Source organism: Natrix helvetica, assembly GCF_964273705.1.
Source record: "Natrix helvetica genome assembly, chromosome: 4".
NCBI lineage: Eukaryota > Metazoa > Chordata > Lepidosauria > Squamata > Natricidae > Natrix > Natrix helvetica.
This window is the reverse complement of record NC_138550.1, coordinates 155,174,605-155,198,769: the sequence shown is the minus strand read 5'-3', so window position 1 is coordinate 155,198,769 and position 24,165 is coordinate 155,174,605. Positions and strand designations below refer to the sequence as shown.

The 24,165-nt window shown below is 43.1% G+C and overlaps 1 protein-coding gene across 2 annotated transcripts in view; it reads left to right on the top strand.

Annotated features, from left to right (window-relative positions):
- The window catches only part of SNTB1 (syntrophin beta 1), a 140,973-nt gene that overhangs the window by 78,772 nt on the left and 38,036 nt on the right, over positions 1-24,165 (top strand). For both annotated transcript variants that reach the window (XM_081950595.1, XM_081950594.1), the window contains exon 3: positions 9,295-9,502. In XM_081950595.1, coding sequence (XP_081806721.1) covers positions 9,295-9,502 — 208 coding nt within the window. The remainder of the gene's footprint in view (positions 1-9,294; positions 9,503-24,165) is intronic.

Here is a 24,165-nt window from a genome sequence, read left to right as displayed (position 1 = left end):
ACATTCCGTGCACCTTCGGTATTTAGTCATGCCAACCACATGACCACGGAGACGTCTTCGGACAGTGCTGGCTCTTCAGCTTTGAAACGGAGATGAGTACCGTCCCTTAGAGTCGGGAACGACTAGCACATATGTGCGAGGGGAATCTTTACCTTTATTAAAAAGCTTGCTGCTATTCTGTTGCCAAATTCCAAGGTGTAGCTTTGGGGGCAGAAGCATTTTCTATTCACTGGATATGTGTGTGGGCGTCAATTTCCTCTCCTCTTTGAACCTTCTCCGCAAGAGCTTCTATGGCAGGTCCTTTAGCATTCTGAGGTCTGACAAGACTTCTGTCTCCATTGGCTTTTCTTTTTTTTAAATTAAAGACAAACCCTACTTGTGTAGACAGCTTGCTGCAGAGCTCCTTGCATCGCCTTTATTTATAAGATTGTAGGGGCCGTAGACATTCTGTCACAATAATACATGTCTGCAGCTAATATTTTGTTAAGAAGTGTCCAAACTTTCCAGGGTTAAGGTTGAAACCCAGCAGTAGTAAACTCAGAACTGGTAGAGAGCTGTCAGGCTCTGAGTCAAAATAAAAGTGAACTCAGAACTCGTAGGGAGCCGAATCAGGTTCTCCAAGTCGAAATTGCAGTAAATTGGGGACCTTCTGACTTTACGTAGTTTAGCTTGATCTAGATTGGGCAGAATTCTCACAGATAGAGCCTGGACAGATTTTTAAAAAATCTTGCACATCAAAATGAAGTGCAGTGAAAGTGCTGGCTGTCCATTGCATATATCTGTGATGGCAAACCTATGGCATGCCTGCCCACGCAGAGCCATGTTGCCTGGCAGGCACGGCGTCACCCATTCCTCTTCCTGGTTTTGATCAGATAGCCTTCGTGCGGGTGGCTGTGCCAGAAATTAGAAGAGCTGATCTTCTGTTTTCCGGTGTGAGCATGTCTGCCGCCTAGCTGACCGTTGCGCATGCATGTGCGCCAGTAACCGGAAGACTTGCTGGGCGGAGTGCATGCGTGTGTCGGAAACCAGAAGTTCATTTTCTAGAGTGCGCATGCCCCTGGGCAGCTTCTCTTCAGGGTTGCGTCCCAGATGAGTGTGCATGCGCGCACTCCCTTTTTGGCACTCGGTGCCAAAAAGGTTCGCCATCACTGGCATATCTAGAGGTCCAGTCTCTTGTATAACCGCAATGGTTTTTAAAGCCATTTCTTTTTTCACCCTCTTCTTACATGAGTGAATAGATTTCTTGCTCAAAGAGCTGAAAGGGAACATACAATCCCAAACCTGATTGTTTTGCTTCTAAGGTCTACAAAGAGAACAAGAATTCATGTATTTCAAATTTCTGTGTTTGTAGTATGGTAAGGAATGTGTGTAATTACACTAGTTCAAAGAAATCACATCAAAATTGTCAATTGCATCATAGGTGCAATTTTATCACTGTTGAGCATTTTCCTTTTAACTAAGACATTTATTTTCTTATTAGATTTTTATTCCACTTTTATTACTTTATAAGTAACGCAAGGTTGTGTACATGTATACTACTCCTTCCTCCTATATTCCTCACAACAACAACCCTGTGAGATGGGTTGGGCTGAAAAAGTGTGACTGGCCCAAAGTCACCCAGCTGGCTTTCATGCCTAAAGTGAGACTAGGACTCTCCATCTCCTGGTGCTTGGATTGAAGTCACACAGCCAGCTTTCATGCCTAAAATGGAACTAGAACTCACTGTCTCCTGGTGATTGGTGTGAAGTCACACAGCCAGCTTTCATGCCTAACTTGGGATTAGAACTCAACATATCTTGGTGCTTGGAGTGACATCACAGCCAGCTTTCATGCATAGGTGAGACTAGAACTCACTGTGTCTCCTGGTGATTGGAGTGAAGTCACACAGCCAGCTTTCATGTCTAATTTGGGATTAGAACTCAACATATCTTGGTGCTTGGAGTGACATCACAGCCAGCTTTCATGCATAGGTGAGACTAGAACTCACTGTCTCCTGGTGATTGGCGTGAAGTCACACAGCCAGCTTTCATGTCTAATTTGGGATTAGAACTCAACATATCTTGGTGCTTGGAGTGACATCACAGCCAGCTTTCATGCATAGGTGAGACTAGAACTCACTGTGTCTCCTGGTGATTGGAGTGAAGTCACACAGCCAGCTTTCATGTCTAATTTGGGATTAGAACTCAACATATCTTGGTGCTTGGAGTGACATCACAGCCAGCTTTCATGCATAGGTGAGACTAGAACTCACTGTGTCTCCTGGTGATTGGAGTGAAGTCACACAGCCAGCCAGCTTTCATGCCTAAATTGGGACTAGAACTCAACATCTCTTGGTTCTTGGAGTGACATCACAGCCAGCTTTCATGCATAGATGAGACTAGAACTCACTGTCTCCTGGTGATTGGCGTGAAGTCACACAGCTAGCTTTCATGTCTGAGGTGGGAGTAGAACTTGCATCTGGTTTCTAGCCTAATGGCTTAACCACTAGACCAAACTGGCTCCCAGCAAGGCTTTCTTCTTACGCAGTTAATATGTTCAAATAGGAAAAGGGTTGTAGACTACATCGTCATGCACACGTCTCTGTCCTTTCACATAAAAGTTCTGATTGGCTGAGTTTTTCCATTGCATACAGAATAAGGTATGAACCAAGGATGTGTCAGAAAAATAAGAATGGGGGCCAGGGGTGGAATGCTCTAAAGTCTGCTACCAGTTTGCTTCACGCGCGCATGCACGCTTTGTGCGCAGGAGCACCGCAGGCACTACTGCGCAGTGTTGAAAAAGGAGGATTAAGAAGCCTTTTCTGAGTCTGCAAAGATAAGTAGAACAGCAAGGGAGGGGGGAAACAGCTTTGCCATGCGATTTAGATCTGCTAAAAAGCAGGATTTCCTGCTTTCTAGCAAATATAAATCACACCGCACAGCTGATTGTCGCACAGCTGACCATCAGAACTACTGGTTCACTCAAACCAGAAGCATTTTTTTTTTACTACCTGTTCAAGTGAACTGGTAGCATTTTTTTACTAGCAGTTCAGGCGAACCGGCCCAAACCGGTAGCATTTCACCCCTGATGGTGGCCCAACCATGCAATCAAAGCTTAATCTCTTTTTTATAGACAAAAAAGGGCAGTTTCAACAAGTAAAAATCCAACGAGATTTGGATTAAAGTCTCCCCACTTACAACTTGGCCATACCAGTTGGCCATGCTAAACATAGAACATCCGAGAGCTTAAATCAAGGAAGGCCAGTCTGGGACTTGATTGCCTTGATTGCACTCTTCTATTTTGGCAGCGGATGCTGTGCCTTTATGGCCAATCCTAAACAGCAAGAAGCTGCATTGGGGGGAACTGAATTCCTTATTCTTATTTGAGCCACCAATCTCTGGGCATTTGCTTACCTGGGAAGTGAGAAAAGGCAGCCTGGGGAAATGAATGGGAAATGAGACTTTGATAGTTCTTTAGAGCTTCCAGGCTCTAAAAATAGGATAAACTTATTGGTCCTCATCTATAATGTATGGAGAGAGTTGCATCACACCACACACCTGCATCACACTCCTCTTATGCAAGGAGAAAATCTGTGAAATTTGAAAAGGCTGATGGGGTAGTTAAAAGGAGAAGCTTTTTTCTTCTCCTTTCACATTCATGGCCTTTTTTTGTCCCCCTATTTAGCATAGAGGAATCCAAAGAAACTTCCTTAGCGCTGCTTTTGCATAAGAAGCAGAAAGCCAAAGAGTTTGCTGTTAGAGAAGAGGGCTCAGTGACAGATCCATGGGCTACATGGTATGGGTGGAGTTGTCTTATGACAGTGAATTATAAGGGTTGGGTCAGGTGGGAAAGATCAGGTCCATGCACGAAGGTGCAATTAAAGTGATTAATTGCTAAACAGCCCATGCACAGGAATCTTCTCAGCTAATGGTTAGCAGTTTGCATGGAATTAAATAAGGGTCCACAGCAGGACTATCAAACTCGATTTCATTGAGAGCCGCATCAGGGTTGTGTTTGACCTCGAGGGGTGGGCGTGGCTGGGATGGGCGTGGGCCATGGGTGAAATGCTACCGGTGTCAAATTTCCTAACGACGCCTGAAACGGTAGTAAAAAAAGATGGCACCACTTTGGGTGAACCGTTTTTTCCGACGATCAGCTGTGAAGTGGGATTTATATAATCTAAATTGCATGGCACAGAAGCTCCCTCCTCCCCGTTTGCTTACTTTTGTACGTGCGCTCTGAGCATGCGTGGAAGGGTTTGCGCATGTGCAGAGGTGGCGCATGCCGAGCGAAGTGCGCACGTGTTCACATTGCTTCTGAACCAGTAGCAAAGGTGAAGTGTCGGGGCACTTGTGGTGGCCCAAGTGCTCTGCCAGCGAAAACAGAACTGGCAGAGCAACCCTCCCAAGCTCTGTTTTCGTTGGTAGAGGGGTGCAGGAGGCCGTCGCAGCCAAAACAGAGCTCGGGAGCCCGTTTTCGCTGGCAAAGGCACCCTGGGCCGGTCCCTTCCCCATTTCCAGGGCAATCCTATGGGCCAGATCTAAGCACCCCACAGGCCACATCCGGCCCTCGCTCCTTGAGTTTGATACCCCTGGTCCACGGAATTCTAGGAGGGTAAGACTTAGGTCACTTGTGGCTATGTATAGATTCTATAGGCTGATCCTTCTTTTAACTCCATCCTCAGATTCTGCTACTCCTACAAGGCCTCATCCTGTCCCTCTATAACAGTGATGGCTAACCTTTTTCTAAAAGTGTGCCAAAATGGTGCATGCGTGCGCTATCATGCATGCCACATGTTTACCCACATGCGCAAGCAACCCATCCACCTGCGCATGCATGAGCGACCTACCCACTGCGCATGCCCAAGTGACCCATTTTCACCCTCCCCAGGCTCGCGAGGCTTTCCTTCCTCCACCGGCCCTCCGGAAGGCCGAAAATCAGCGGAGCTGAGGGCTGCTGAGGGCTGCCATGCCGGCGAATATAGCTCCACGTGCCACCTGTTGCACATGTGCCATAGGTTTGCCATCACGGCTCTATAACTTCCAGGAGAAAATTGAATAACTTAGACAGTGATTGCAGGTACACTTTCATTCATTAATAAAAATCAGGAAATCTAATTAAGTTATTAATTACTATTAGTTAATTAGGATACTAGCAAGCGCATTGCTATCGTGATAGATTTGTTTATGGGTGGAGTTATAATTTTTATCGGAAATCATCAAGTCTGTCCACTTTGCTGAGGAGGAATCCTTCCTAATATATTTGCTTATGGTTTTCTACCCTTTTTAAGGGACATTGTCCATTGTCATGGACACATAAAGAGAGTGTGTGGGGGTAGGAGCAGAATCAGTTTCTATAGTAAATATGTAGCAAATGGACTTCTATTGGAGTTTTTCAGGGCTTTGTAGGCAACATACTTAGTATAGTATGGACTAGAACAGGGGTGTCCAAACTTGGCAACTTTAAGACTTGTGGACTTCAATTCCCAGAATTCCCCAGCCAGCTCTGCTGGCTGGGGAATTCTGGGAGTTGAAGTCCACAAGTCTTAAAGTTGCCAAGTTTGGACACCCCTGGACTAGAAGACCTCCAAGGGCCCTTCCAACTCTGTTATTCGGTTAATATTCATAGGTCTTGTATCACCATCCCATTATCTATTTTGCAGATAATGGCAAACATACCATTACTCCAAGTCTTCTAAGAAATGTGCTCCACAAACTCAGATTAGAAAGTAGATCCCTCTGTTGGTAGAATTAATTAGGTTATTACAGATATTCCATCAAAACCCACAGGTTTCCTGGCAGGGGAAGTCAAGTGACACAGCTGGGCAAATTAGAAAGCATGTGTCATCTCCTCCTGGACTTGTTTATAGGTCATTGTTCTGTGCCATAGGTCATCACCTTTCACCTGCTGGATTTTATTGGGAATTTGCACAGTATCAAGCTTGAGGATCTCGCTTGGTATTTGTAACCGAAGAGGGTTTTTCAAAATCCTGAGTTTGTCTTCTATGACGGACTGTGGTTCATCTTCATTCTTCACTTATTTAAGAGCACCTTTACAGTGAAAAAGGAAAGTGGAAATCTAGATGAAAAATACAAGTTGCTTCTGTAGAGTTTATGCACTGGAGGTGGTTAAATGAGGAATCCAGCCAGTGAAATCCGAAATATTAGAATCAAAATAAAGGGTTTCCTATAACCAGAGCAAATTCATTCCTTAATCTGCGTGATGTTCCTGGCACAAAACTTCCATATTTTATCCCACATTGTTGCCTCTCATTCTACCATGTTGTTCAAGGTCGCTTTGACCATACTGGCTGGGAATTCTGGAGGTTGGAGTTCCTATATAGAACATGGAATAATAGAGTTGGAAGGGATCTTGGAAGTCTTCTAGTCCAACCTCCTGCTTAGGCAGGAAACCCTATACCATTTCAGACAAATAGTTATCCAATCTCTTCTTTAAAATTTTCAGTATTGGAGCATTTACAACTTCTGGAGGCAACTTCTGACCTGTCTTTGTAGGAGCCCCTCAAATGTTCAAACACTGCTATCATGTCCCCCCTCTAGTCTTTCTTTTCATTAGAGACATATCCAATTCCTGTAACTATTGTTTGTATGTTTTAACCTCCAGCCCTTGTCATTTTTGTTCGGCTTCAAATGTTGTACATTTGGAGGTTGCCAACTTGGGTTTTTTTTATTGTCATTTTATAAGGAACTTAGAGATGTTTTTATTGACCATGGAGGCTTTAGAGGAAAGATAGTTTTCCTTTATATGGTTATCTGAGCAGGCTCTTTGAAAAGCATTTGTATTCATGGCTAGAAGACAGTATATATCATGGCAGACATCTCCTATTTAAATGCACAGTTCCTTTAGGCCAATGTGGGCTTTTATCAAAAATGTTCTGTATGCAGTGTTTACATAACTGTGGTAGACGGTATGGAGAAACAGAGCTGAAATATTTCCAGACAAGGGGAAATTTAAAAGAGAACTTTTTATCACCAAATTGCAGATAATGTCATGTTTCAGAAGCCAGATTCCGAGAGAAAAGCCAGTGAGATTTATAGAAGAGGAGATTGTATTTTTAAGTAACTTCAAATAGTGTTTTGGTATCATTTGACATATTTTCACTGCAGGAAAAGAATCATCAACCGTGCCCAGGGGCATTTATGTTGGAAAGCCAAGTAGAATAGACTAGAAAAGGATATGGCCACATTGACTGATGCCCTGTTATATTGCAATGAGGGTAAATTGTCAAAACATAATACAAAGTAGAGCAAACTCATCTCCACAATTTTTTTTGCTTTGTTTTTTTTCTCTTGTTGACTTTTTAATCCTTACTTTAGAGAAATGACAGCATCCATTGAGATGGGAAGGTACAAATTTAATGAGGAAATATATGGCAAATCTAGACAGCATACTAAAAAGCAGAGACATCACCCTGCCAACAAAAGTGTGTATAGCCAAGGCTATGGTTTTCCCAGTTGCAATGTGTGGCTGTGAAGGTTGGACCATAAGAAAGGCTAAGCGCCAAAGAATTGATGCCTTTGAACTATGGTGCTGGAGAAGACTCCTGTGAGTCCCTTGGACTGGAAGGCAATAAAACTGGTCAGTCCTAGAGGAGATCAACCCTGACTGCTCTTTAGAAGGCCAGATCCTGAAGATGAAACTCAAAATACTTTGGCCACCTAATGAGAAGGAAGGACTCCTTGGAGAAGAGCCTGATGCTGGGAAAGATTGAGGGCAAAAGAAGAAGGGGACGACAGAGAATGAGGGGGCTGGATGGAGTCACTGAAGCAGTAGGCGTGAGCTTAAATGGACTCCAGAGGATGGTAGAGGACAGGAAGGCCTGGAGGAACGTGTCCATGGGGTCGCAATGGGTCAGACATGACTTTGCAACTAACAAAAATAAAGTCAAAAAGACGTTTGTTGATCATGTTTTATCAGCGAATACATTGATTTCCAATAAATTGTTTTCTCAAACCCTCATTGTGCTTTCTAATTATACAGTTTGAATGTAATGGTTAATTGTGGTTCCACCCTACACCCAATGTGGATGAATTGTGATGAGTTGCATCTTATACTATAGTGTCTCCTTTGCCTTTCAAGTTACGTTGAGGCGGCAGTTTCCTAAATTCAAAGCCAACGTAAGAGTTTAATTTTTAAGGTGTGATTAGATTTATTGCCAGTGTTTGCTGCAGCAGACTGATGTTATTTGATAGATTTATATTCTTACTTTTCTCCAAGAGCTCAGGGTGACATATATGGGAATAATCCTTTATTTAATCCACACAAGAAGAATCTGTGAGGTTGTTTGGACTAAGACAGTGTTGGCGAACCTTTTCTGGAACACACAACCAGCTGGATGGTGTGTATGTGCACGCCAGAAACCGGAAGATCTTCCTGGTGTGTGCATGCACATCGGGTGACTGCTCTTCTGGTTTCTGGCACTCCCGCATGCGTGAAGACCAGCTGGCTGGCGCACCGAAATCCGGCAAAGCAATGAGTGATGGCTCACATGCCTAGAGAGATGGCTCTGCGTGCCACTTCCATGACCTGGATGACTGAGAATCCCCAGAGACAAAGGAAATATGGGCTACTGGCAGACTAGGCGATCCTTCAGCAATCCACTGTTTTTCTGTATCCCACTGTGCCATGTTGAAGATTGATGATATGGAACAAGTGAAACGGAGTTGCGGTGGAATGCCAAGCTTATAGGATGGGGAAGCACCTCATAGGGAGCCCTGGTGGTGCAGTGGTTATAGTGTAGTATTGCAGGCTAACTCTGCCCACAGCCCAGCGTTTGATCCTGACGGGGCTCAAGGTTGACTCAGACTTCCATTCTTTCAAAGTTGGTAAAATGAGGACCCAGATTTTTGGGGGGGTTGGGGGCGGCGGCGGCAATATGCTGACTTTGTAAACCACTTAGCAAGTTTCTGTACATCACTATGAAGCAATCTATAAGTCTAAGTGCTATTGCTACCTGATAGGACCTCTATTTGGCTAGCTATGTTGGTTTGGTCATGATTCAATGGACCTCAGATGCCCCATTCCGGGCACAGTAGTTTTCCACACTTCTACACCAGGTGTGGGTTTCAAAAAGTTTTACTATCGGTTCTGTGGGCGTGGCTTGTTTGGTGGGTGTGGTTTGATGGTCATGTGATGGTAGGTGTGCCTTGTTGGTCATGTGACTGGGCAACCGTTACCCATCTCTGTTCTACACCTATAAATCAGGTAATCAGGATGGAACTTTGAGAACACTTATAACTCTCCCCTCTTTTCTTATTTATTGTATTTATTTATTTATTTATTTTTCTTCTACAGGATTGTTGAAGTTCATTCACCGGATGCCAAGCACATTTTGGTGCTAAGGAGTAAAGATGCGAGCACCGCCCAGGCCTGGTTCTATGCCATCCACTCTTGCATCAGCGAGCTCATTCCCAGAGTGATCTCAGAGGTCAAAGATCAACTGGGTAAAGCAGGAATAGCCGGAAGCCGAGAAATTAGGCACTTGGGTTGGCTGGCAGAAAAGGTAGTGCCAACTTTTTCCTCTTGTCTTCAACAGTCCCCCTGCATGCGCTTAAATTCTCAGGACTTTTAGTTTGGTATCAAAGAATTAAAGCGGTTAATTAGCATTAATTCTTGGAATTATGGATGTGCCATTCCTACAACTTAATTTGGATTGTCTTTAAAGTAATCACATGGATTTCTTTTATAGAACCTCCATGATGGATATTTAACCTGGTTAAATATTTGATTGAAGTGTTTGCTTTAACTCTGTAAAGATAGCTGCATTAAAAGATGAATTGAAACAAACAATTTGGTCAGAGGCACCCTAAATGTTTGCTTATAACTATACATTTAAGATGCATCTTTTTCCCTCAAAAAAGAGGGTGAAAATCTGGGTGCATCTTATACACTGAATACAGCATTTTTGGCTTCCCAAAACCCCGCCCCTTCACCAAAATGGCCGTGCATAGCCTTTAGGAGGCTTCCAGAGTGCTCCTGGGGGCTGGGGAGGGCAGAAATAAGCCAAAAACGGGCTATTTTTTGCTTATTTTTGCCCAGCCCCCTGGAGCACTCTATAAGCCTCCTAAAGGCTATGCATGCCCTCTTTTTTTGACAAAAAATGGGCCGGTTTTCACAGAAAACGAGCCGGTTTTGGGAGGTCTACAGAGTGCAAAAACCTTTTTAAAAAAATTTGCCTCTTCAAAATCTTGGTGCGTCTTATACTCTGAAAAATACGGTACTTACTGTTTATGAATGATTGTCTGCAAATAAAAACAAAGAAAAAAACCTGAATATGGCCGATGCAAAACCTGGGACCTCTTTTTAGTCAATGTCTTTTAACACTTTCAACCATGATAGCTGTCTAACCACCAGCTATGTCTTTCCATTCTTGCATTTGGATCGGGTGAAATTCAGCAGGTTCTGAAGAACCGGTAGCGGAAATTTTGAGTAGTTCGGAGAAACGGCAAATATCATCTCCGGCTGGCCCAAGAGTGGGGTGGGAATGGAGATTTTGCAGTATCCTTCTCCTATCATGCCCACAGAACTGGCAGTAAAAAAAAATTGAATTTCACCACTCTTTTGAATTCCCCTCCCCAACTCCTTGGTGCAGAAGTCTTCTAGCCTTTCATGTTTCAGATATTCCCACAGTGAGTCACCCTCTCCTTGATCTTACTTTTCATAGCTGTTTTCAGAGCATGATAATGATATTTACTAGATGGCTTGTGGATGGCTACTGACAGTTCAGAAAAAGCCTCACTTCTAAGCAACTTTGTGAGGCCCTGTACGCTTTTTTTAATGTTAATCATGAAGAGCATCTTGAGTTTCTCAAGACGTCTTCACTAATTTTGGCACACACTTATGTAGGCTCTTATTTATTCATTACCACCTGGATTTCACTTTTCCTCAAGGTACGTACCGCAGGATATATTCACTCTGAGTGATTCCAGGTGGCTAACAAGAATAAAAACCCAATATAAAACAATGAAAAAGCAATAAACCTCCACCCTCCTTAACAACAACAATCAAATGAGCCATTTGATAGCCTCCATCCCACTTTGGCATCCCAGGCCTGTTGGCACAAAACCAGATCTTCAGGACCTTACAGAAGAGTGTCAAAGTGGAGGGCAGTCTCATATCTATAGAGATGATGTGACCTCTGATGGGTCAGGTAGATGGGGAAAACTGTACTTCAAATAAGGTTTGTAGGGTTTTGAAGGTACAGCCAACATCTTGAATGGTTCTTTTTGTCATTGTATCAATCCTGTAAAGGATGCAGTGGCTGAGTGGCTAAGACACTGAGCTTGTCGATCAGAACGGTCGGCAGTTCGGCGGTTCAAATCCCTAGCCCAGCTTAATGGGGTGAATTCCTGTTACTTGTCCCAGATTCTGCCAACCTAGCAGTTCGAAAGCATGTAATGCAAGTAGAAAAATATGGACCACCTTTGGTGGGAAGGTAACAGCGTTCCGTGCGCCTTTGGCGTTTAGTCATGCCGGCCACATGACCACGGAGACGTGTTCAGACAGCGCTGGCTCTTCGGCTTTGAAATGGAGATGAGCATCGCCCCCTAGCGTCGGGAACAGCTAGCTAATATGTGCGAGGGGAACCTTTACTTTTACAGTCCTGTGAACTGGGTTAGCCACTATTGCTCATTAAGATCCATGTCCAAGTGAGCCTCCCACGAAATGTAAGAAGTGCAAACTAATGATTTCTGTTTCTGCCACAGTCTATGCACCGATTAAGACTTGTACTGTATCTGATGAATTATAGTTCGACAATGTTTGAAATCTATTAACCTGTAATAGCAATAGCACTTAGACTTATATACCGCTTTACAATGCTTTACAGCCCTCTCTAACAGAATCAGCATATTGCCCCCAACGATCTGGCTTCTCATTTTACCTATCTTGGAAGGATGGAAGGCTGAGTCAACCTTGAGCCTGGTGAGATTTGAACTACCAAATTGCAGGCAGCCGGCAGTCAGCAGAAGTAGCCTGCAGTACTGCACTCTAGCCGTTGCGCCAATGGGGCTCATGTAAGATATGAATGAGGAATTTACTGCCTCCAGAAAGATATAAACTACAATTGATGGGAGCAGAATATGGAGAACTATTAGATGCCTACCTTTGAGTCAAGATGTTTTATTATGTTTGTTGCCAAAAGTAAACATTGTGACCCCTCCAGAAATAGCATACCGTATAACTGATCATCTGCAGTATTTTTTTCAGTGAAAAATAATGACCACCTCGTAAGAAAAAAAAATAGGGTTTGATTAATGTTAAGTTATACAAAACATATCTGTCTTTATTATTACCCTATAAAATAGAATACACTCTGGTTATATAAATGGACCGAATACTGTGAATTTTAACAAGTTTTTTTTTTAATGGTGCATTTACTATATTTTACTTAACATGTTTGACTTTTCAGGGATTGCAGTTTGTGCTGGATAATAGTAAAGTTTTGGGTGAAACTTCAGGGATTTTCAACTGTTCTTATTGCGCTGAGTCTCTGAATTCAGCATTGTTGGCAAAACAAAGTTAGTCTTTATTCCTTAAGATTATTTGAGAAGGCAAGGAACTGGATGGTACACAGAACTGAAAAGTGATGCCAGAGGGGACACGAGCGACCTTTATTAGGTATGCATTCTATGTGTCTGAAGATCAACCTAAAGTATAAATGACTGGTGCTACTCAGACCTTTTGAGAGGTCACCTTTGGTGGACTTTATGGAAAAATATCAAGAGTACATTTCCTACAAGATGAAATGATTGAGGAAGCAGGTTGGTTGGTTGGCTGGTTGGTGGTGTTTTTGTTTATTAGTCTAGCATTAATCATAGAATCCAGAATCAAAGTGTAGAATAGGTAAAGGTAAAGGTTCCTCTCGCACATAGGTGCTAATCATTCCCGACTCTAGGAGGCGGTGCTCATCTCCGTTTCAAAGCCGAAGAGACAGCGCTGTCCAAAGACGTCTCCGTGGTCATGTGGCCAGCATGACTAAACACCGAAAGCTCATAGAACGCTGTTACCCTCCCACCAAAGATGGTTCCTATTTTTCTACTTGCATTTTTACATGCTTTTGAACTGCTAGGTTGGGATTCGAACTGCCGAACTGCTGACCTTTTTGATCGACAAGCTCAGCATCTTAGCCACTGAGCCACCGCGTCTCAGTGTAGAATAGAAGAATACAATAGTGCTAATTAAAGTTTTAAAGTTTCTTGACCTCATGATTTGGGTAGTGACTAGAAAAGAGATTATTAAAATTGATTTTATAGATGTTATAGGGCTGAGGCCCATTTGATTGTGGGTTGAATACCAAAAAAAAAAGCCGAAAGAGAATGCTGAAACCCTGAGAAATTTCATTTAATTGTTTTAAGTATAATTAAAATTAGATTAAATAAATGCAGTTAACTTGTTTATTACAAATGAAGGCGAATATAGGTGTCCCAGGATAATGTTGCAGGATCCAATCTGTGTCAGTCGTTGGCACCAGAAGTTTTGTCTTCTGAGCTTTCGAACTCGTGCTAGAGTCCATATTCAGGGAATCTGTGTGCTGTTGGGGGTGTGGTATTTATAGTGTCTGTTGTAAGTGGCTTTTTAGATGTTGATTACAATACAATACAATACAATACAATACAATACAATACAATAGTAGAGTTGGAAGGGACCTTGGAGGTCTTCTAGTCCAACCCCCTGCCTAGGCAGGAAACCCTATACCGTTTCAGACAAATAGCTATCCAACATCTTCTTAAAGACTTCCAGTGTTGGGGCATTCACAACTTCTGGAGGCAAGCTGTTCAGAAGTTGTGAATGCCCCAACACTGGAAGTCTTTAAGAAGATGTTGGATAGCTATTTGATTGGGGTGTGTTGTTGGCTGCCTTTTAAGTAATTAGCTGTCTTTTGCTAGTGCTGCCCAGCCCTTGCCTTCTAAGTACTTGATAGGCTGGTGACTGACGAGGGGCCCATTTCCCTGGCTTCAATCACTTCCCTGGCTGTTTTTGTGCCTACTTGTCCGACAATCTTGGTAGCTGCAAAATGGAATGTGTGTCCTTGTTCATTCCAGTGTGAGGCTACCAATGAATTCAGGTCTCCTTGTGTTCTTGCAATCTGGTAGTTAGCTTCTTCCCCATCTGTCCTACAAGTTACAAGGGCAATCCATGCAGGGGATTATTACATTGGAAGTATCTCCCACCTCCAAGCGATCTTTACAATGCATAATTTGTCCTTGTATGATGGAGGGAGGGAGGAAGGAAGGAAGGAAATCACGCTGGCTGGTTAATGGAAGGGGACTGCTGACACAATGATGCAGAATTTAGGTTTATGGCTTGTGTGATATAATCAGCAGGAGAAGGAAAACAAGCTTTTTTTTGCCTCACTTGTTCTTTTATAGCTTCTTTTTTTCATTTTTACATCAGCGACATCACTGAGAAAATTTGTGAGCTGTGAAATAGAAAGAAGAACTTAAATACTAGGCACGCCTTCATCTAAACTATAGATTAATATTTTGTGGACAAGACCAATGAATTCCACATTCCGTTTTCTCCTTAAGAACAGCCAAGATGAGAAGTTTGGAAGCTTGTGCTTCTTGATCTAAAAATAGAAGTTGGCCTAAAAATAAACCATTGTTTGCTTGACGGTTTTTATGACTTAGCATAGAAGTAAGCACCCTTTGGGGGCCAATGCTACACTGTACATTTGTCAACAGTTGAAACTCAAAAGAAGAGTGAAGCCATATCAGAAGGTCTGGGTTTGAGGAGAGAGTTTGATCATTTTTCCCCCTTTCTTTTTAATGGTGAATAAGCTTATTTTAGGGCGCATTCACTACATTTTTTTATAATTTGTCCCCTCAAAAAGGGCAGGAAAACATACATTCAATTTTTCATAATCAAAAGCACAGAAAAAATTATTGACCATAAAAAGGGGCTTTTAGGAGCTTAGCATGGCCCTGGGATTACATTCCTCCCCCCCCCCACCCCCACATCTAGCATAGCATATTTTAAACCAACCTATCATGGTTTGTGAACTGTATGCCTTAGTGCCGTGATGCCGAGCCTATGGCACACATGCCAGAGGTGGCACGTAGCGCCCTTTCTGTGGGCACACGTGCCGTCATCCCAGCTTGGCTTTGCCATACATGCCTATGCGCCTCCCGATGGCCAGCTGGTCTTAGGGTCTCTGCTGCTCATGTGCAGAGGAGGAGTGCACATGGGGGGCTGGGGTGCATGCAGGGGGACGTGTGTACATGCACGGGGGAGGAGCACATGTGGGGGGCACACGCACATTGCATTTTGGAGGCTCGGGTGTGCGCTTTGGCCACTCAGTCCTCAAAAGGTTAGCCATCACTGCCTTAGTGTGTTTGATAATCACATTTGTGTTTATTGAATAAACACAGTTTAAATAACCATGGCGTAACAGAATATGTGAAGCTTGGCACTGTGTCACCTTAGCTGAGGAAGGCCAAACAGATTTATTAACTAGTGATGAAAACCAGTCAAGACCACCATTTCAAATTGGCTTGTTTCCTTAAACGAATGAATACTAATGGTTCATCTATTAAGAGAGTTTATATAATTGCATTTATATCAAGCTTGCAAGAATTTGCTCTTCCTAAGGAAACAATGCTAATAATAAACCATATCGAAATGATCACATTTACAGGGATTAATGGGTGGGGAAGGTCAGCATAAAAATACATGATTATAAGAAGCATCCAAAATGTCCATTCTATTCCATTTCAGAGGAGTTCCCTTTTCCATAAGTAAGGCTAATCTGAGATGCAAATAATTACCATGCATACATACATCAGTTAAGGCCTATTTTTAAACTTCTTGATTGCAATTCTATAATTTGACGTTCAAGAAGATGACATTCATTTAGAATAAACTTGCATGGAATTTTAAGATCTCTTATGCATGAGGTAATCTTAATGGCGGCATATCAATGAATTGTTCTGATATCTTACTTGGTGATATGTATATTGTAATGGCTACATCCCCTTTAAAAAAAAATCCAAACCAACTTTTCAAAAAATAAAACAACATTTAGAAGATAATGTTGCCAGGCATCTTAGTGATCATTTTTAATCCCTCTGTAAGAAAGTATAATTTTTTTTGGAATTCAGTTTGGATCTGTATACTGCACGAGTCAAAAAGAGGGCTGTGCAAATATCTACAGACCCCCTCACATCCTGGACATAAATTGTTTCAACTCCTACCCTCAAAACGACGCTATAGAGCGCTGCACACCAGAACAACTAGACACAAAAACAGTTTTTTCCAAACACCATCACTCTGCTAAACAAATAATTCTGTCAACACTGTCAAACTATTTACTAAGTCTGCATTACTATTACTACTAATCTTCTCATCGTTCCTATCACCCAGCTCCCATTTTTCACACAGATGTTGCAGCATCCCCAAGGTCACATGATCAAATTCTGGATGCTTGGCAGCGGACATTTATGATTATTGCTGTGTCCGGGGTTATGTGATCACTTTTTGCAACCTTCTGACCAAGCAAAGCCAATGGGGAAGCTAGAACAACTGCAGCGATTCACTTAAGAACTGTGGCATGAAAGGTTGTAAAACAGGGCAAAACTCACTTAGCAATCAGGCCTGTAGTTATGTTCTTTTTAGGATCTTTGGCCTGCAACACTTTTTATTAATTTCCTATGCTTTTCATTAGTGTAGTAGTTGGGAGGGGGAAATAGAAAGGAGTAGGATTGTGGAATGTATTGTTGTCATTCTTTTATAGAAGCCAAGGTCATCTTTTGTCTCCGCACCTCGACACCTGACTGGAAGCAGAGGGGTGTAGATGCCAGCATGGAAGATGATGATTGGAACATGTGATGGATTATGGGGTGTGGGGATAGATCATGAACTTTCAACTGGGTGGAATTCCAAGAAGAAAATCAGTGTTGGAATTCCATAGACGTGCTAACTTGCCTGTACGAATAAATTGGACCTTTAAGGATAACTTTGCCTTGGACAATGATTTAATTCTGCATGGTATTTAGAATGCTAACAGTCTCGCTTAGCCACAGAAATTTTGGGCTCGATTGTGGTCATAATTCGAGGATTACCCATACAAAGAATATCCTATGCATGTAAGAAAGAAGGAAGGGGAAAGTTGCGGAACATGGGAGAACATGGAAGAAAAAATGATAGGAATGGTAAAGTTTCTTGGAATGTGGCTTGTACAGCTAGTGAAGTAAACCAGCAGATAAATGAAGAACAGCTGCAGGATTTGGGTTTGGCTAGTCTAAAGAAAAGAAGAATTAGGGGTGACATGATAGCATTATTCCACTACTTGCAGGGCTGCCGCAAAAAAGAGAGGGTCAAATTAATCTCCAAAGCACCGGAGGGCAGGACAAGAAACAATGGTTGGAAACTACCATATTTTTCAGAGTATAAGACGCACCTTTTTCCCCTCAAAAAAGAGGCTGAAAATCTCGGTGTGTCTTATACATTGAATACAGCATTTTTGGCCTCCCAAAACCCTGCCCCTTCACCAAACTGGCTGTGCAGAGCCTTCAGGAGACTTATAGAGTGCTCCTGGGGGCTGGGGAGGGCAGAAATGAGCGAAAAGTGGGCCATTTTTGGAGGAGGAGCCAATGTCGCGATGATACGGACGTGTGGTCTCGATGCTCCGAGACCCCAGCTGATAGTTTTGCCGCTGGGTGGTCAAATCGGACCTAAACCGTCCCGCAGAGATGGTGAACAGGAAGATTACGTCACGCTGATCTCAGGGATATCGCAAAGTCCCTGATCGATGCAAGAGAAGTTCTTCAAGCCGGCGACAAAAAATCTAGCCAAGGCTGATGAAGTCGGGGCAGCTCCAAAATGGAAGGATACGGAAAGAGAAAGTGTTTCCAGCTGGTGAGAATTTTTACCGTTTTAAAAGAGACTGCCTATAAAAAACTTAAAATTAATTTAAATCGGAGAACAGAAGAAATAAGCGGTGGAATTAAGTTTGGAATGGTTTTAGACAGTGGGTTATCTTTTTAAATGCTATGTTCATGGATGGAATTTATGCAAGCCTTTTAAAATGAATAGATTAGGTTTTCTTCTGTTTTTTTTCTTTTATTATTCTTTGTAACCTATGGACTAAAATTCTCCTTTCATTACTGTGGGTGTTGTTCTAACTCATTCAAGAATCGGACTTTTTTTTAACTTGAAATACAAAAAAGATACAAAAAGAAACAAAGAAAATTGCAATAATAACACTGCTACTGGAGGTTTGTTTGGAAACGAAACACTTTTACTTTTCTTACTGATTATCCTGGCTTGGCACTCCAAGGTCTCACTGCTTGTTTATACAGAGTGATAAGAAAAGAATACAGATGTCCCTTTGAAGTATATCTTCAACCAGAGAAAAGTGAAAATAAAACTTTATTGTGAATCTACACTTAATCTTGTGAAAAAAAACCCAAGCTAGAGCAGCAGTGTTTGTTAGCTGGAGATAATGGCACAATTTCAACATCAGAAAGAAACTTTAAATCTGCAAAAGATATTCTTAGAAATTCAGAAATTATCAAATACATTTGAGAGGACAGAGAAGATGTTGGAAGACTTATAGCATCTAACAGTAAAATATGATGAAGCAGTTGGAGATGTTTATCAAGTGGAAAAAGTGGAGGTTAAAATCCTAAAAACTGAAGAGGAAAATGACCATAAAGAAATTAAAATTGCTGATATTTATGGTGATTGGTTTCTTTCTGGAAATGGAAAGAGTGGAATATTGAAAGAGGAATTAAATGGAGTGGAAATCTACCCCAGATGGCAAGACACAGAAGAAGAAACAAAAGAATTTATGGATTTAAACAGAGAAATTTTATTAGCAACATCATTGATAACACTACTGACAATCAAAGATAAGCTGATTAAGGAAACAGAAGAAGGGCATCGAAATTACATGAGAGATTTTATAAGCAAGGAGTTGCTAAGAGGAGTCCATACAAAGTTGATTAAGGAGATGATTAGAGGACTGACACCACAAATGGCAGAAGATATGAGACTGTTTTGCTACTGGAAAGATACAGGTTGATAGATGGAAGAGTATAATTTAAAACTAGTTAAACTTAGTGAAATTTAGTGACAATAGATATAGTTAAATAAATAATTGATAATGATAATAATGTATACAATGTGTAGTGTTATGATAAGTAATAATTGGATATGAAGATTGAATGGTACCCATGAAAGGAAGATTAGAAATCCTTTTGGATTATATATAAAGGTTAATAAAAAAGAACTAAGTTAGATTCAGTTAAGTCTTGATTATTAGGAGGGGAAATGTTGTGATACAGGATATAGTCAAATAAAGGAGCGATAATGATAACAACGTATATATATGTATGGGTACAACATAAGGAAACGATGTAAATTGTAAACAGTGTTTTGGAAAGGAGGATTAGAAAATTTTGTTATTAAATATTATGGATGTAGGAGACGGCTTCCGGTGTATATATATAAAGACAAAGAAATTACCATTCTTAAGCAAATTCTGAAAAAAATAAGAGATAAGAGGAGGAAGTATTCTTCCTTATTAAAGAAATTATATAATAAAGGAATTTGTTTTAGATGGTTATTGCCAGAAGGAATGTTGATCTTCTGGGAGGGAAACAGAATTAGAATCAATACAGTTGTGGAGGCAGAGGCCTTCATTAAAAAACATAGTGCCCTCCTAGAGGCCGAAAATATAAGAGGTAGTGAAAAAGGTGACAATACACAAGATATGAAGGAGGGAGGGGCAGCGGCTCTGCCCAAAGACAGGGGGGAGGGAGCAATATTGAAAAGACTCAGGTCACAAAAATAAATGTGTTTGAAATATCATTGTAATTGTTGATATATGAGAAAGTGGCAAAAGAGATGATTGAACACATGGTTGATACAATGTATAACAAGACACTGTTTCTGCTTATCTTTTATCTTTTGTTTTTTCTTTTCTGTAAAAGTTGTGAGATTTGGAGAGATTTCTACCTCTAGCACGATGGAGCTGCCAAAATTTTTGTATATCCACCTACCCTTTCCTATAAATGTTTAAAAATCAATAAAATTCTTTTTTAAAAAAGCTGGTAACCCCCCCCCCCAAAAAAAAATATTATGGATGTTTAACTAGAATAGGACATAAGGATTCAGTGTTATTGGAGGATTTTAGAAATAGTAAATGAAATGCCAGTATGTGGTTATGTATTAAATCTTGGTATATTTTATGATGAAGGACGTTTAAACAATTATAGTCAAATGAAAATGGAGGTATGATGATGGTAACATGTAAAAATATCTGAGTTAAAATACTTGAGTTAATATGAATTATGCTTGATGACTGTGGAAGAGATGCACGAAAGCCTTTTGTAACCAACTGATACACTTTCTACAGTATGTAAAGAAGGAAAATTTTATGTGTTGTGTTTGTTTTGAAAATAAAAAATAAAAATAATTAAAAAATAGAAACAATGGTTGGAAACTACCATATTTTTCAGACTATAAGACGCACCTATTTCCCTCAAAAAAGAGGCTGAAAATCTGGGTGCGTCTTTTACATTGAATACAGCATTTCTGGCCTCCTGAAACCCCGCCCCTTCACCAAAATGGTTGTGCAGAGCCTTCAGGAGACTTATAGAGTGCTCCTGGGGGCCGGGGAGGGCAGAAATGAGCAAAAAACGGGCCATTTTTGGCTCAATTCCCCCCCCCCCCCGCCGCCGCCTCCAGGAGCACTCTATAAGCCTAAAGGCTATGCATGCCCTTTTTTGGACAAAAAATAAACCCATTTTTGTAAAAAAAACAGGCCGTTTTTTGCTCATTTTCAGGGAGCCCCCCCCCCTCCGGAGCACTCCACAAGCCTCCTAAAGGCTATTCATGCCCTTTTTGGGGGGGGGAAAGGGCCGGTTTTCACGAAAAGCAGGGCATTTTGGGGAGGTCTGCAAAGTGCAATTTTTTTTAAAAAAAGATTGCCTCTTCAAAATCTTGGTGCGTCTTATACTCCGAAAAATACAGTAATCATAGAGAGAAGCAACCTGGAATTAAGGAGAAACTTCCTAACAGTGAGGACAATTAACCAGTGGAACAAATTGCCTCCATATAACAAATTGCCTCCAGAAATCGTGGATGTTTTTAAGAAGATTCCAGACAGTCACTTATCTGAAATAGTATAGGTCAAATAGTATAGGTCAGTGATGGCGAACCTATGGCACGCGTGCCACAAGTGGCACGTGGAGCCATTTGTCAGGGCACTCGAGGCCCTGCCCTGTCAGCTGGCCAGCGCGCATGAGTTCACCTTTTTAAAAGCTATTTTTCGCCTTCCCCAGGCTCCAGAGGCTTTATAGGAGCCTGGGGAGGGCGAAAAGAACCTCCCCCGTCCCCCCGGAGGCTTCAGGGACCGTCCGGAGGCTTCCCTGAAGCCTTTGGAAAGCTTAAAACCACCCTCCGAGCAAACCGGAAGTGACTTCCGGTTTGCTCGGAGGGTCATTTTAAGCGTTCCGAAGGCTTCAGGGACCGTCTGGAGGCTTCCCTGACGCCTTCGGAGCGCTTAAAACCACCCTCCGAGCAACCAGGAAGTCACTTCGGTTTGCTCGGAGGGTGGTTTTAAGCGTTCCGAAGGCTTCAGGGAAGCCTCCGGACGGTCCCTGAAGCCTCCGGGGGGCGGGGGAGGCTCTTTTCGCCCTCCCCAGGCTCCTATAAAGCCTCTGGAGCCTGGGGAGGGCGAAAAAAGCATGTAAAAATGGGGGGCGCATTGTGCGCGCATGCGCACTGAGGGATCGCGTGTTGCATTATGGGTGCGGCACGCCTGCACACGACCCCCCCATGCTCCCCCCACTTGTGGCACGTGAGCCAAAAAAGGTTCGCCATCGCTGGTATAGGTTCTCCTGCTTGAGCAAGGGGCTAGACTAGAAGTCCTCCAAAGTCCCTTCCAGCGTGTTCATTGTAATGTGCATCTGAAGGAAGTAATTGAATCTGTGAAAGTGGGAATTGTGAATAAGAGTTGTGGTCAGTAGATGCATTTGTTTCTTGAATTGGTAAAGAGGTTTAATTTGTGGTATTGTGGCTGAAAGAACCAAAGGTTGGTTTTGAAGCTGGTCATTTCTGTTGTGTGTGGGGTTTTATGAAAGCAGTTAAAAATCCTTTGGCACCTTTTGTATATTATTCATCTAGTTAACAAAACTTAGTACAAGAGTACTGTTTGGTTGTGATTAAGGCTATGATTAAGAAGAGACTTTGTCATTTCAACCTCCATAATTACGATGCTAAATGCCAGTTGTCGCTGCTTAAGCTCTTGAATGACTTAGTGTCCTTTTGGTTCAGTTGATTGCCCTATTGTCTTGGCTTAGAAGTTGGAGATTGGGGGCTCTTTTTTGTTATGGTTTTGTTCCTAATTTGAGTGTAGGTGTCAGGCAATAGAACTAGACAATTTCTTTTCTCACTTATGCAGTGGTGAAATTGTAATTTTTTTACTACCAGTTCTGTAGGCGATGTTTTGGTGGGTGTGGCAAGGGAAGGATACTGCAAAATCTCCATTCCCACCCCACTCCTGGGGGAAGGACATTGCAAAATCTCCATTCCCTCCCCAGTCCTGGGGGAAGGAGACTGCAAAATCTCCATTCCCTCCCCACTCCTGGGGGAAGGACATTGCAAAATCTCCATTCCCTCCCCACTCCTGGGGGAAGGACATTGCAAAATCTCCATTCCCTCCCCACTCCTGGGGAAAGGAGACTGCAAAATCTCCATTCCCTCCCCAGTCCTGGGGGAAGGGGACTGCAAAATCTCCATTCCCACCCCACTCCTGGGGGAAGGACATTGCAAAATCTCCATTCCCACCCCACTCCTGGGGAAAGGAGACTGCAAAATCTCCATTCCCTCCCCAGTCCTGGGGGAAGGAGACTGCAAAATCTCCATTCCCTCCCCACTCCTGGGGGAAGGACATTGCAAAATCTCCATTCCCTCCCCACTCCTGGGGAAAGGAGACTGCAAAATCTCCATTCCCTCCCCAGTCCTGGGGGAAGGGGACTGCAAAATCTCCATTCCCACCCCACTCCTGGGGGGAAGGACATTGCAAAATCTCCATTCCCTCCCCACTCCTGGGGGAAGGACATTGCAAAATCTCCATTCCCTCCCCAGTCCTGGGGGAAGGGGACTGCAAAATCTCCATTCCCACCCCACTCCTGGGGGGAAGGACATTGCAAAATCTGGGAATAGGGGATCTAGACACTATTCCCCTGTCATGGTCGGATCACTCACTTCTCCGGCTGGACTTCCCTGGTGCTACCCCCCGCCGCGAGGAGGCGGAACTGGAAGGTATTAGATGGTTCCGCCCCAAGCGCCTGATGGAACCGGATAGGTTCCAGACGGAGCTTGGGCCACCTCCTGTGGACCTGACCCGCCCCCGAGTGGAGGACCTGGTAGTCGCATGGAATAGTGCGACTGCCGGGGCCCTAGACCGGGTGGCGCCTTTGCGGCCTCTCCTGCGGCGACGAACCACCCTGGCACCTTGGTTTACCGAGGAGCTAAGGGTGATGAAACGCCACAAGAGACGCCTAGAGAGTCGTTGGAGATCCTCCCGCTCCGAATTTGACCGAGCACAGGCACGAGCCTATTTGAAGACGTACCTTGTGGCATTAAGAGCGGCCAAACGTCAACATTGCGCCGCTCTTATTGCGTCTGCAGATAACCGCCCTGCCGCCCTGTTTCGGGTGACCCGTTCCCTCTTGTTTGAGAGACCACGGGAAGCCCCACTACAGGGCAGAGCAGAGGAGTTTGGGAATTATCTACAGGACAAAGTCGCTCAAATCCGGATGGGATGGACCCCTTTCAGTGGTTCAGTAGAGACGCCCGTCGCGAGTCTTGAGGGACCGCTTTGGGAGGAGTTTGACTCGGTTGCCATCGAGGATTTGGACAGGTTGCGTGGACGTCTGCGACCCACCACATGTTTATTGGACCCGTGTCCCTCCTGGCTTGTACTGGCATCCTGGGAGGTTACGCGCGACTGGCTCCTGGGCCTGGTGAACGCCTCGTTGGGTGAGGGGTCTCTACCGGCCGCCTTGAAAGAGGCGGTGGTGAGGCCCCTGCTCAAGAAGCCTTCCCTGGACCCAACGGACCTAGTCAATTATCGTCCAGTCTCCAACCTTCCTTTTTTAGCGAAGGTTGTAGAGAGTGTGGTAGCACAGCAGTTCCCACGTCACCTGGAGGAAA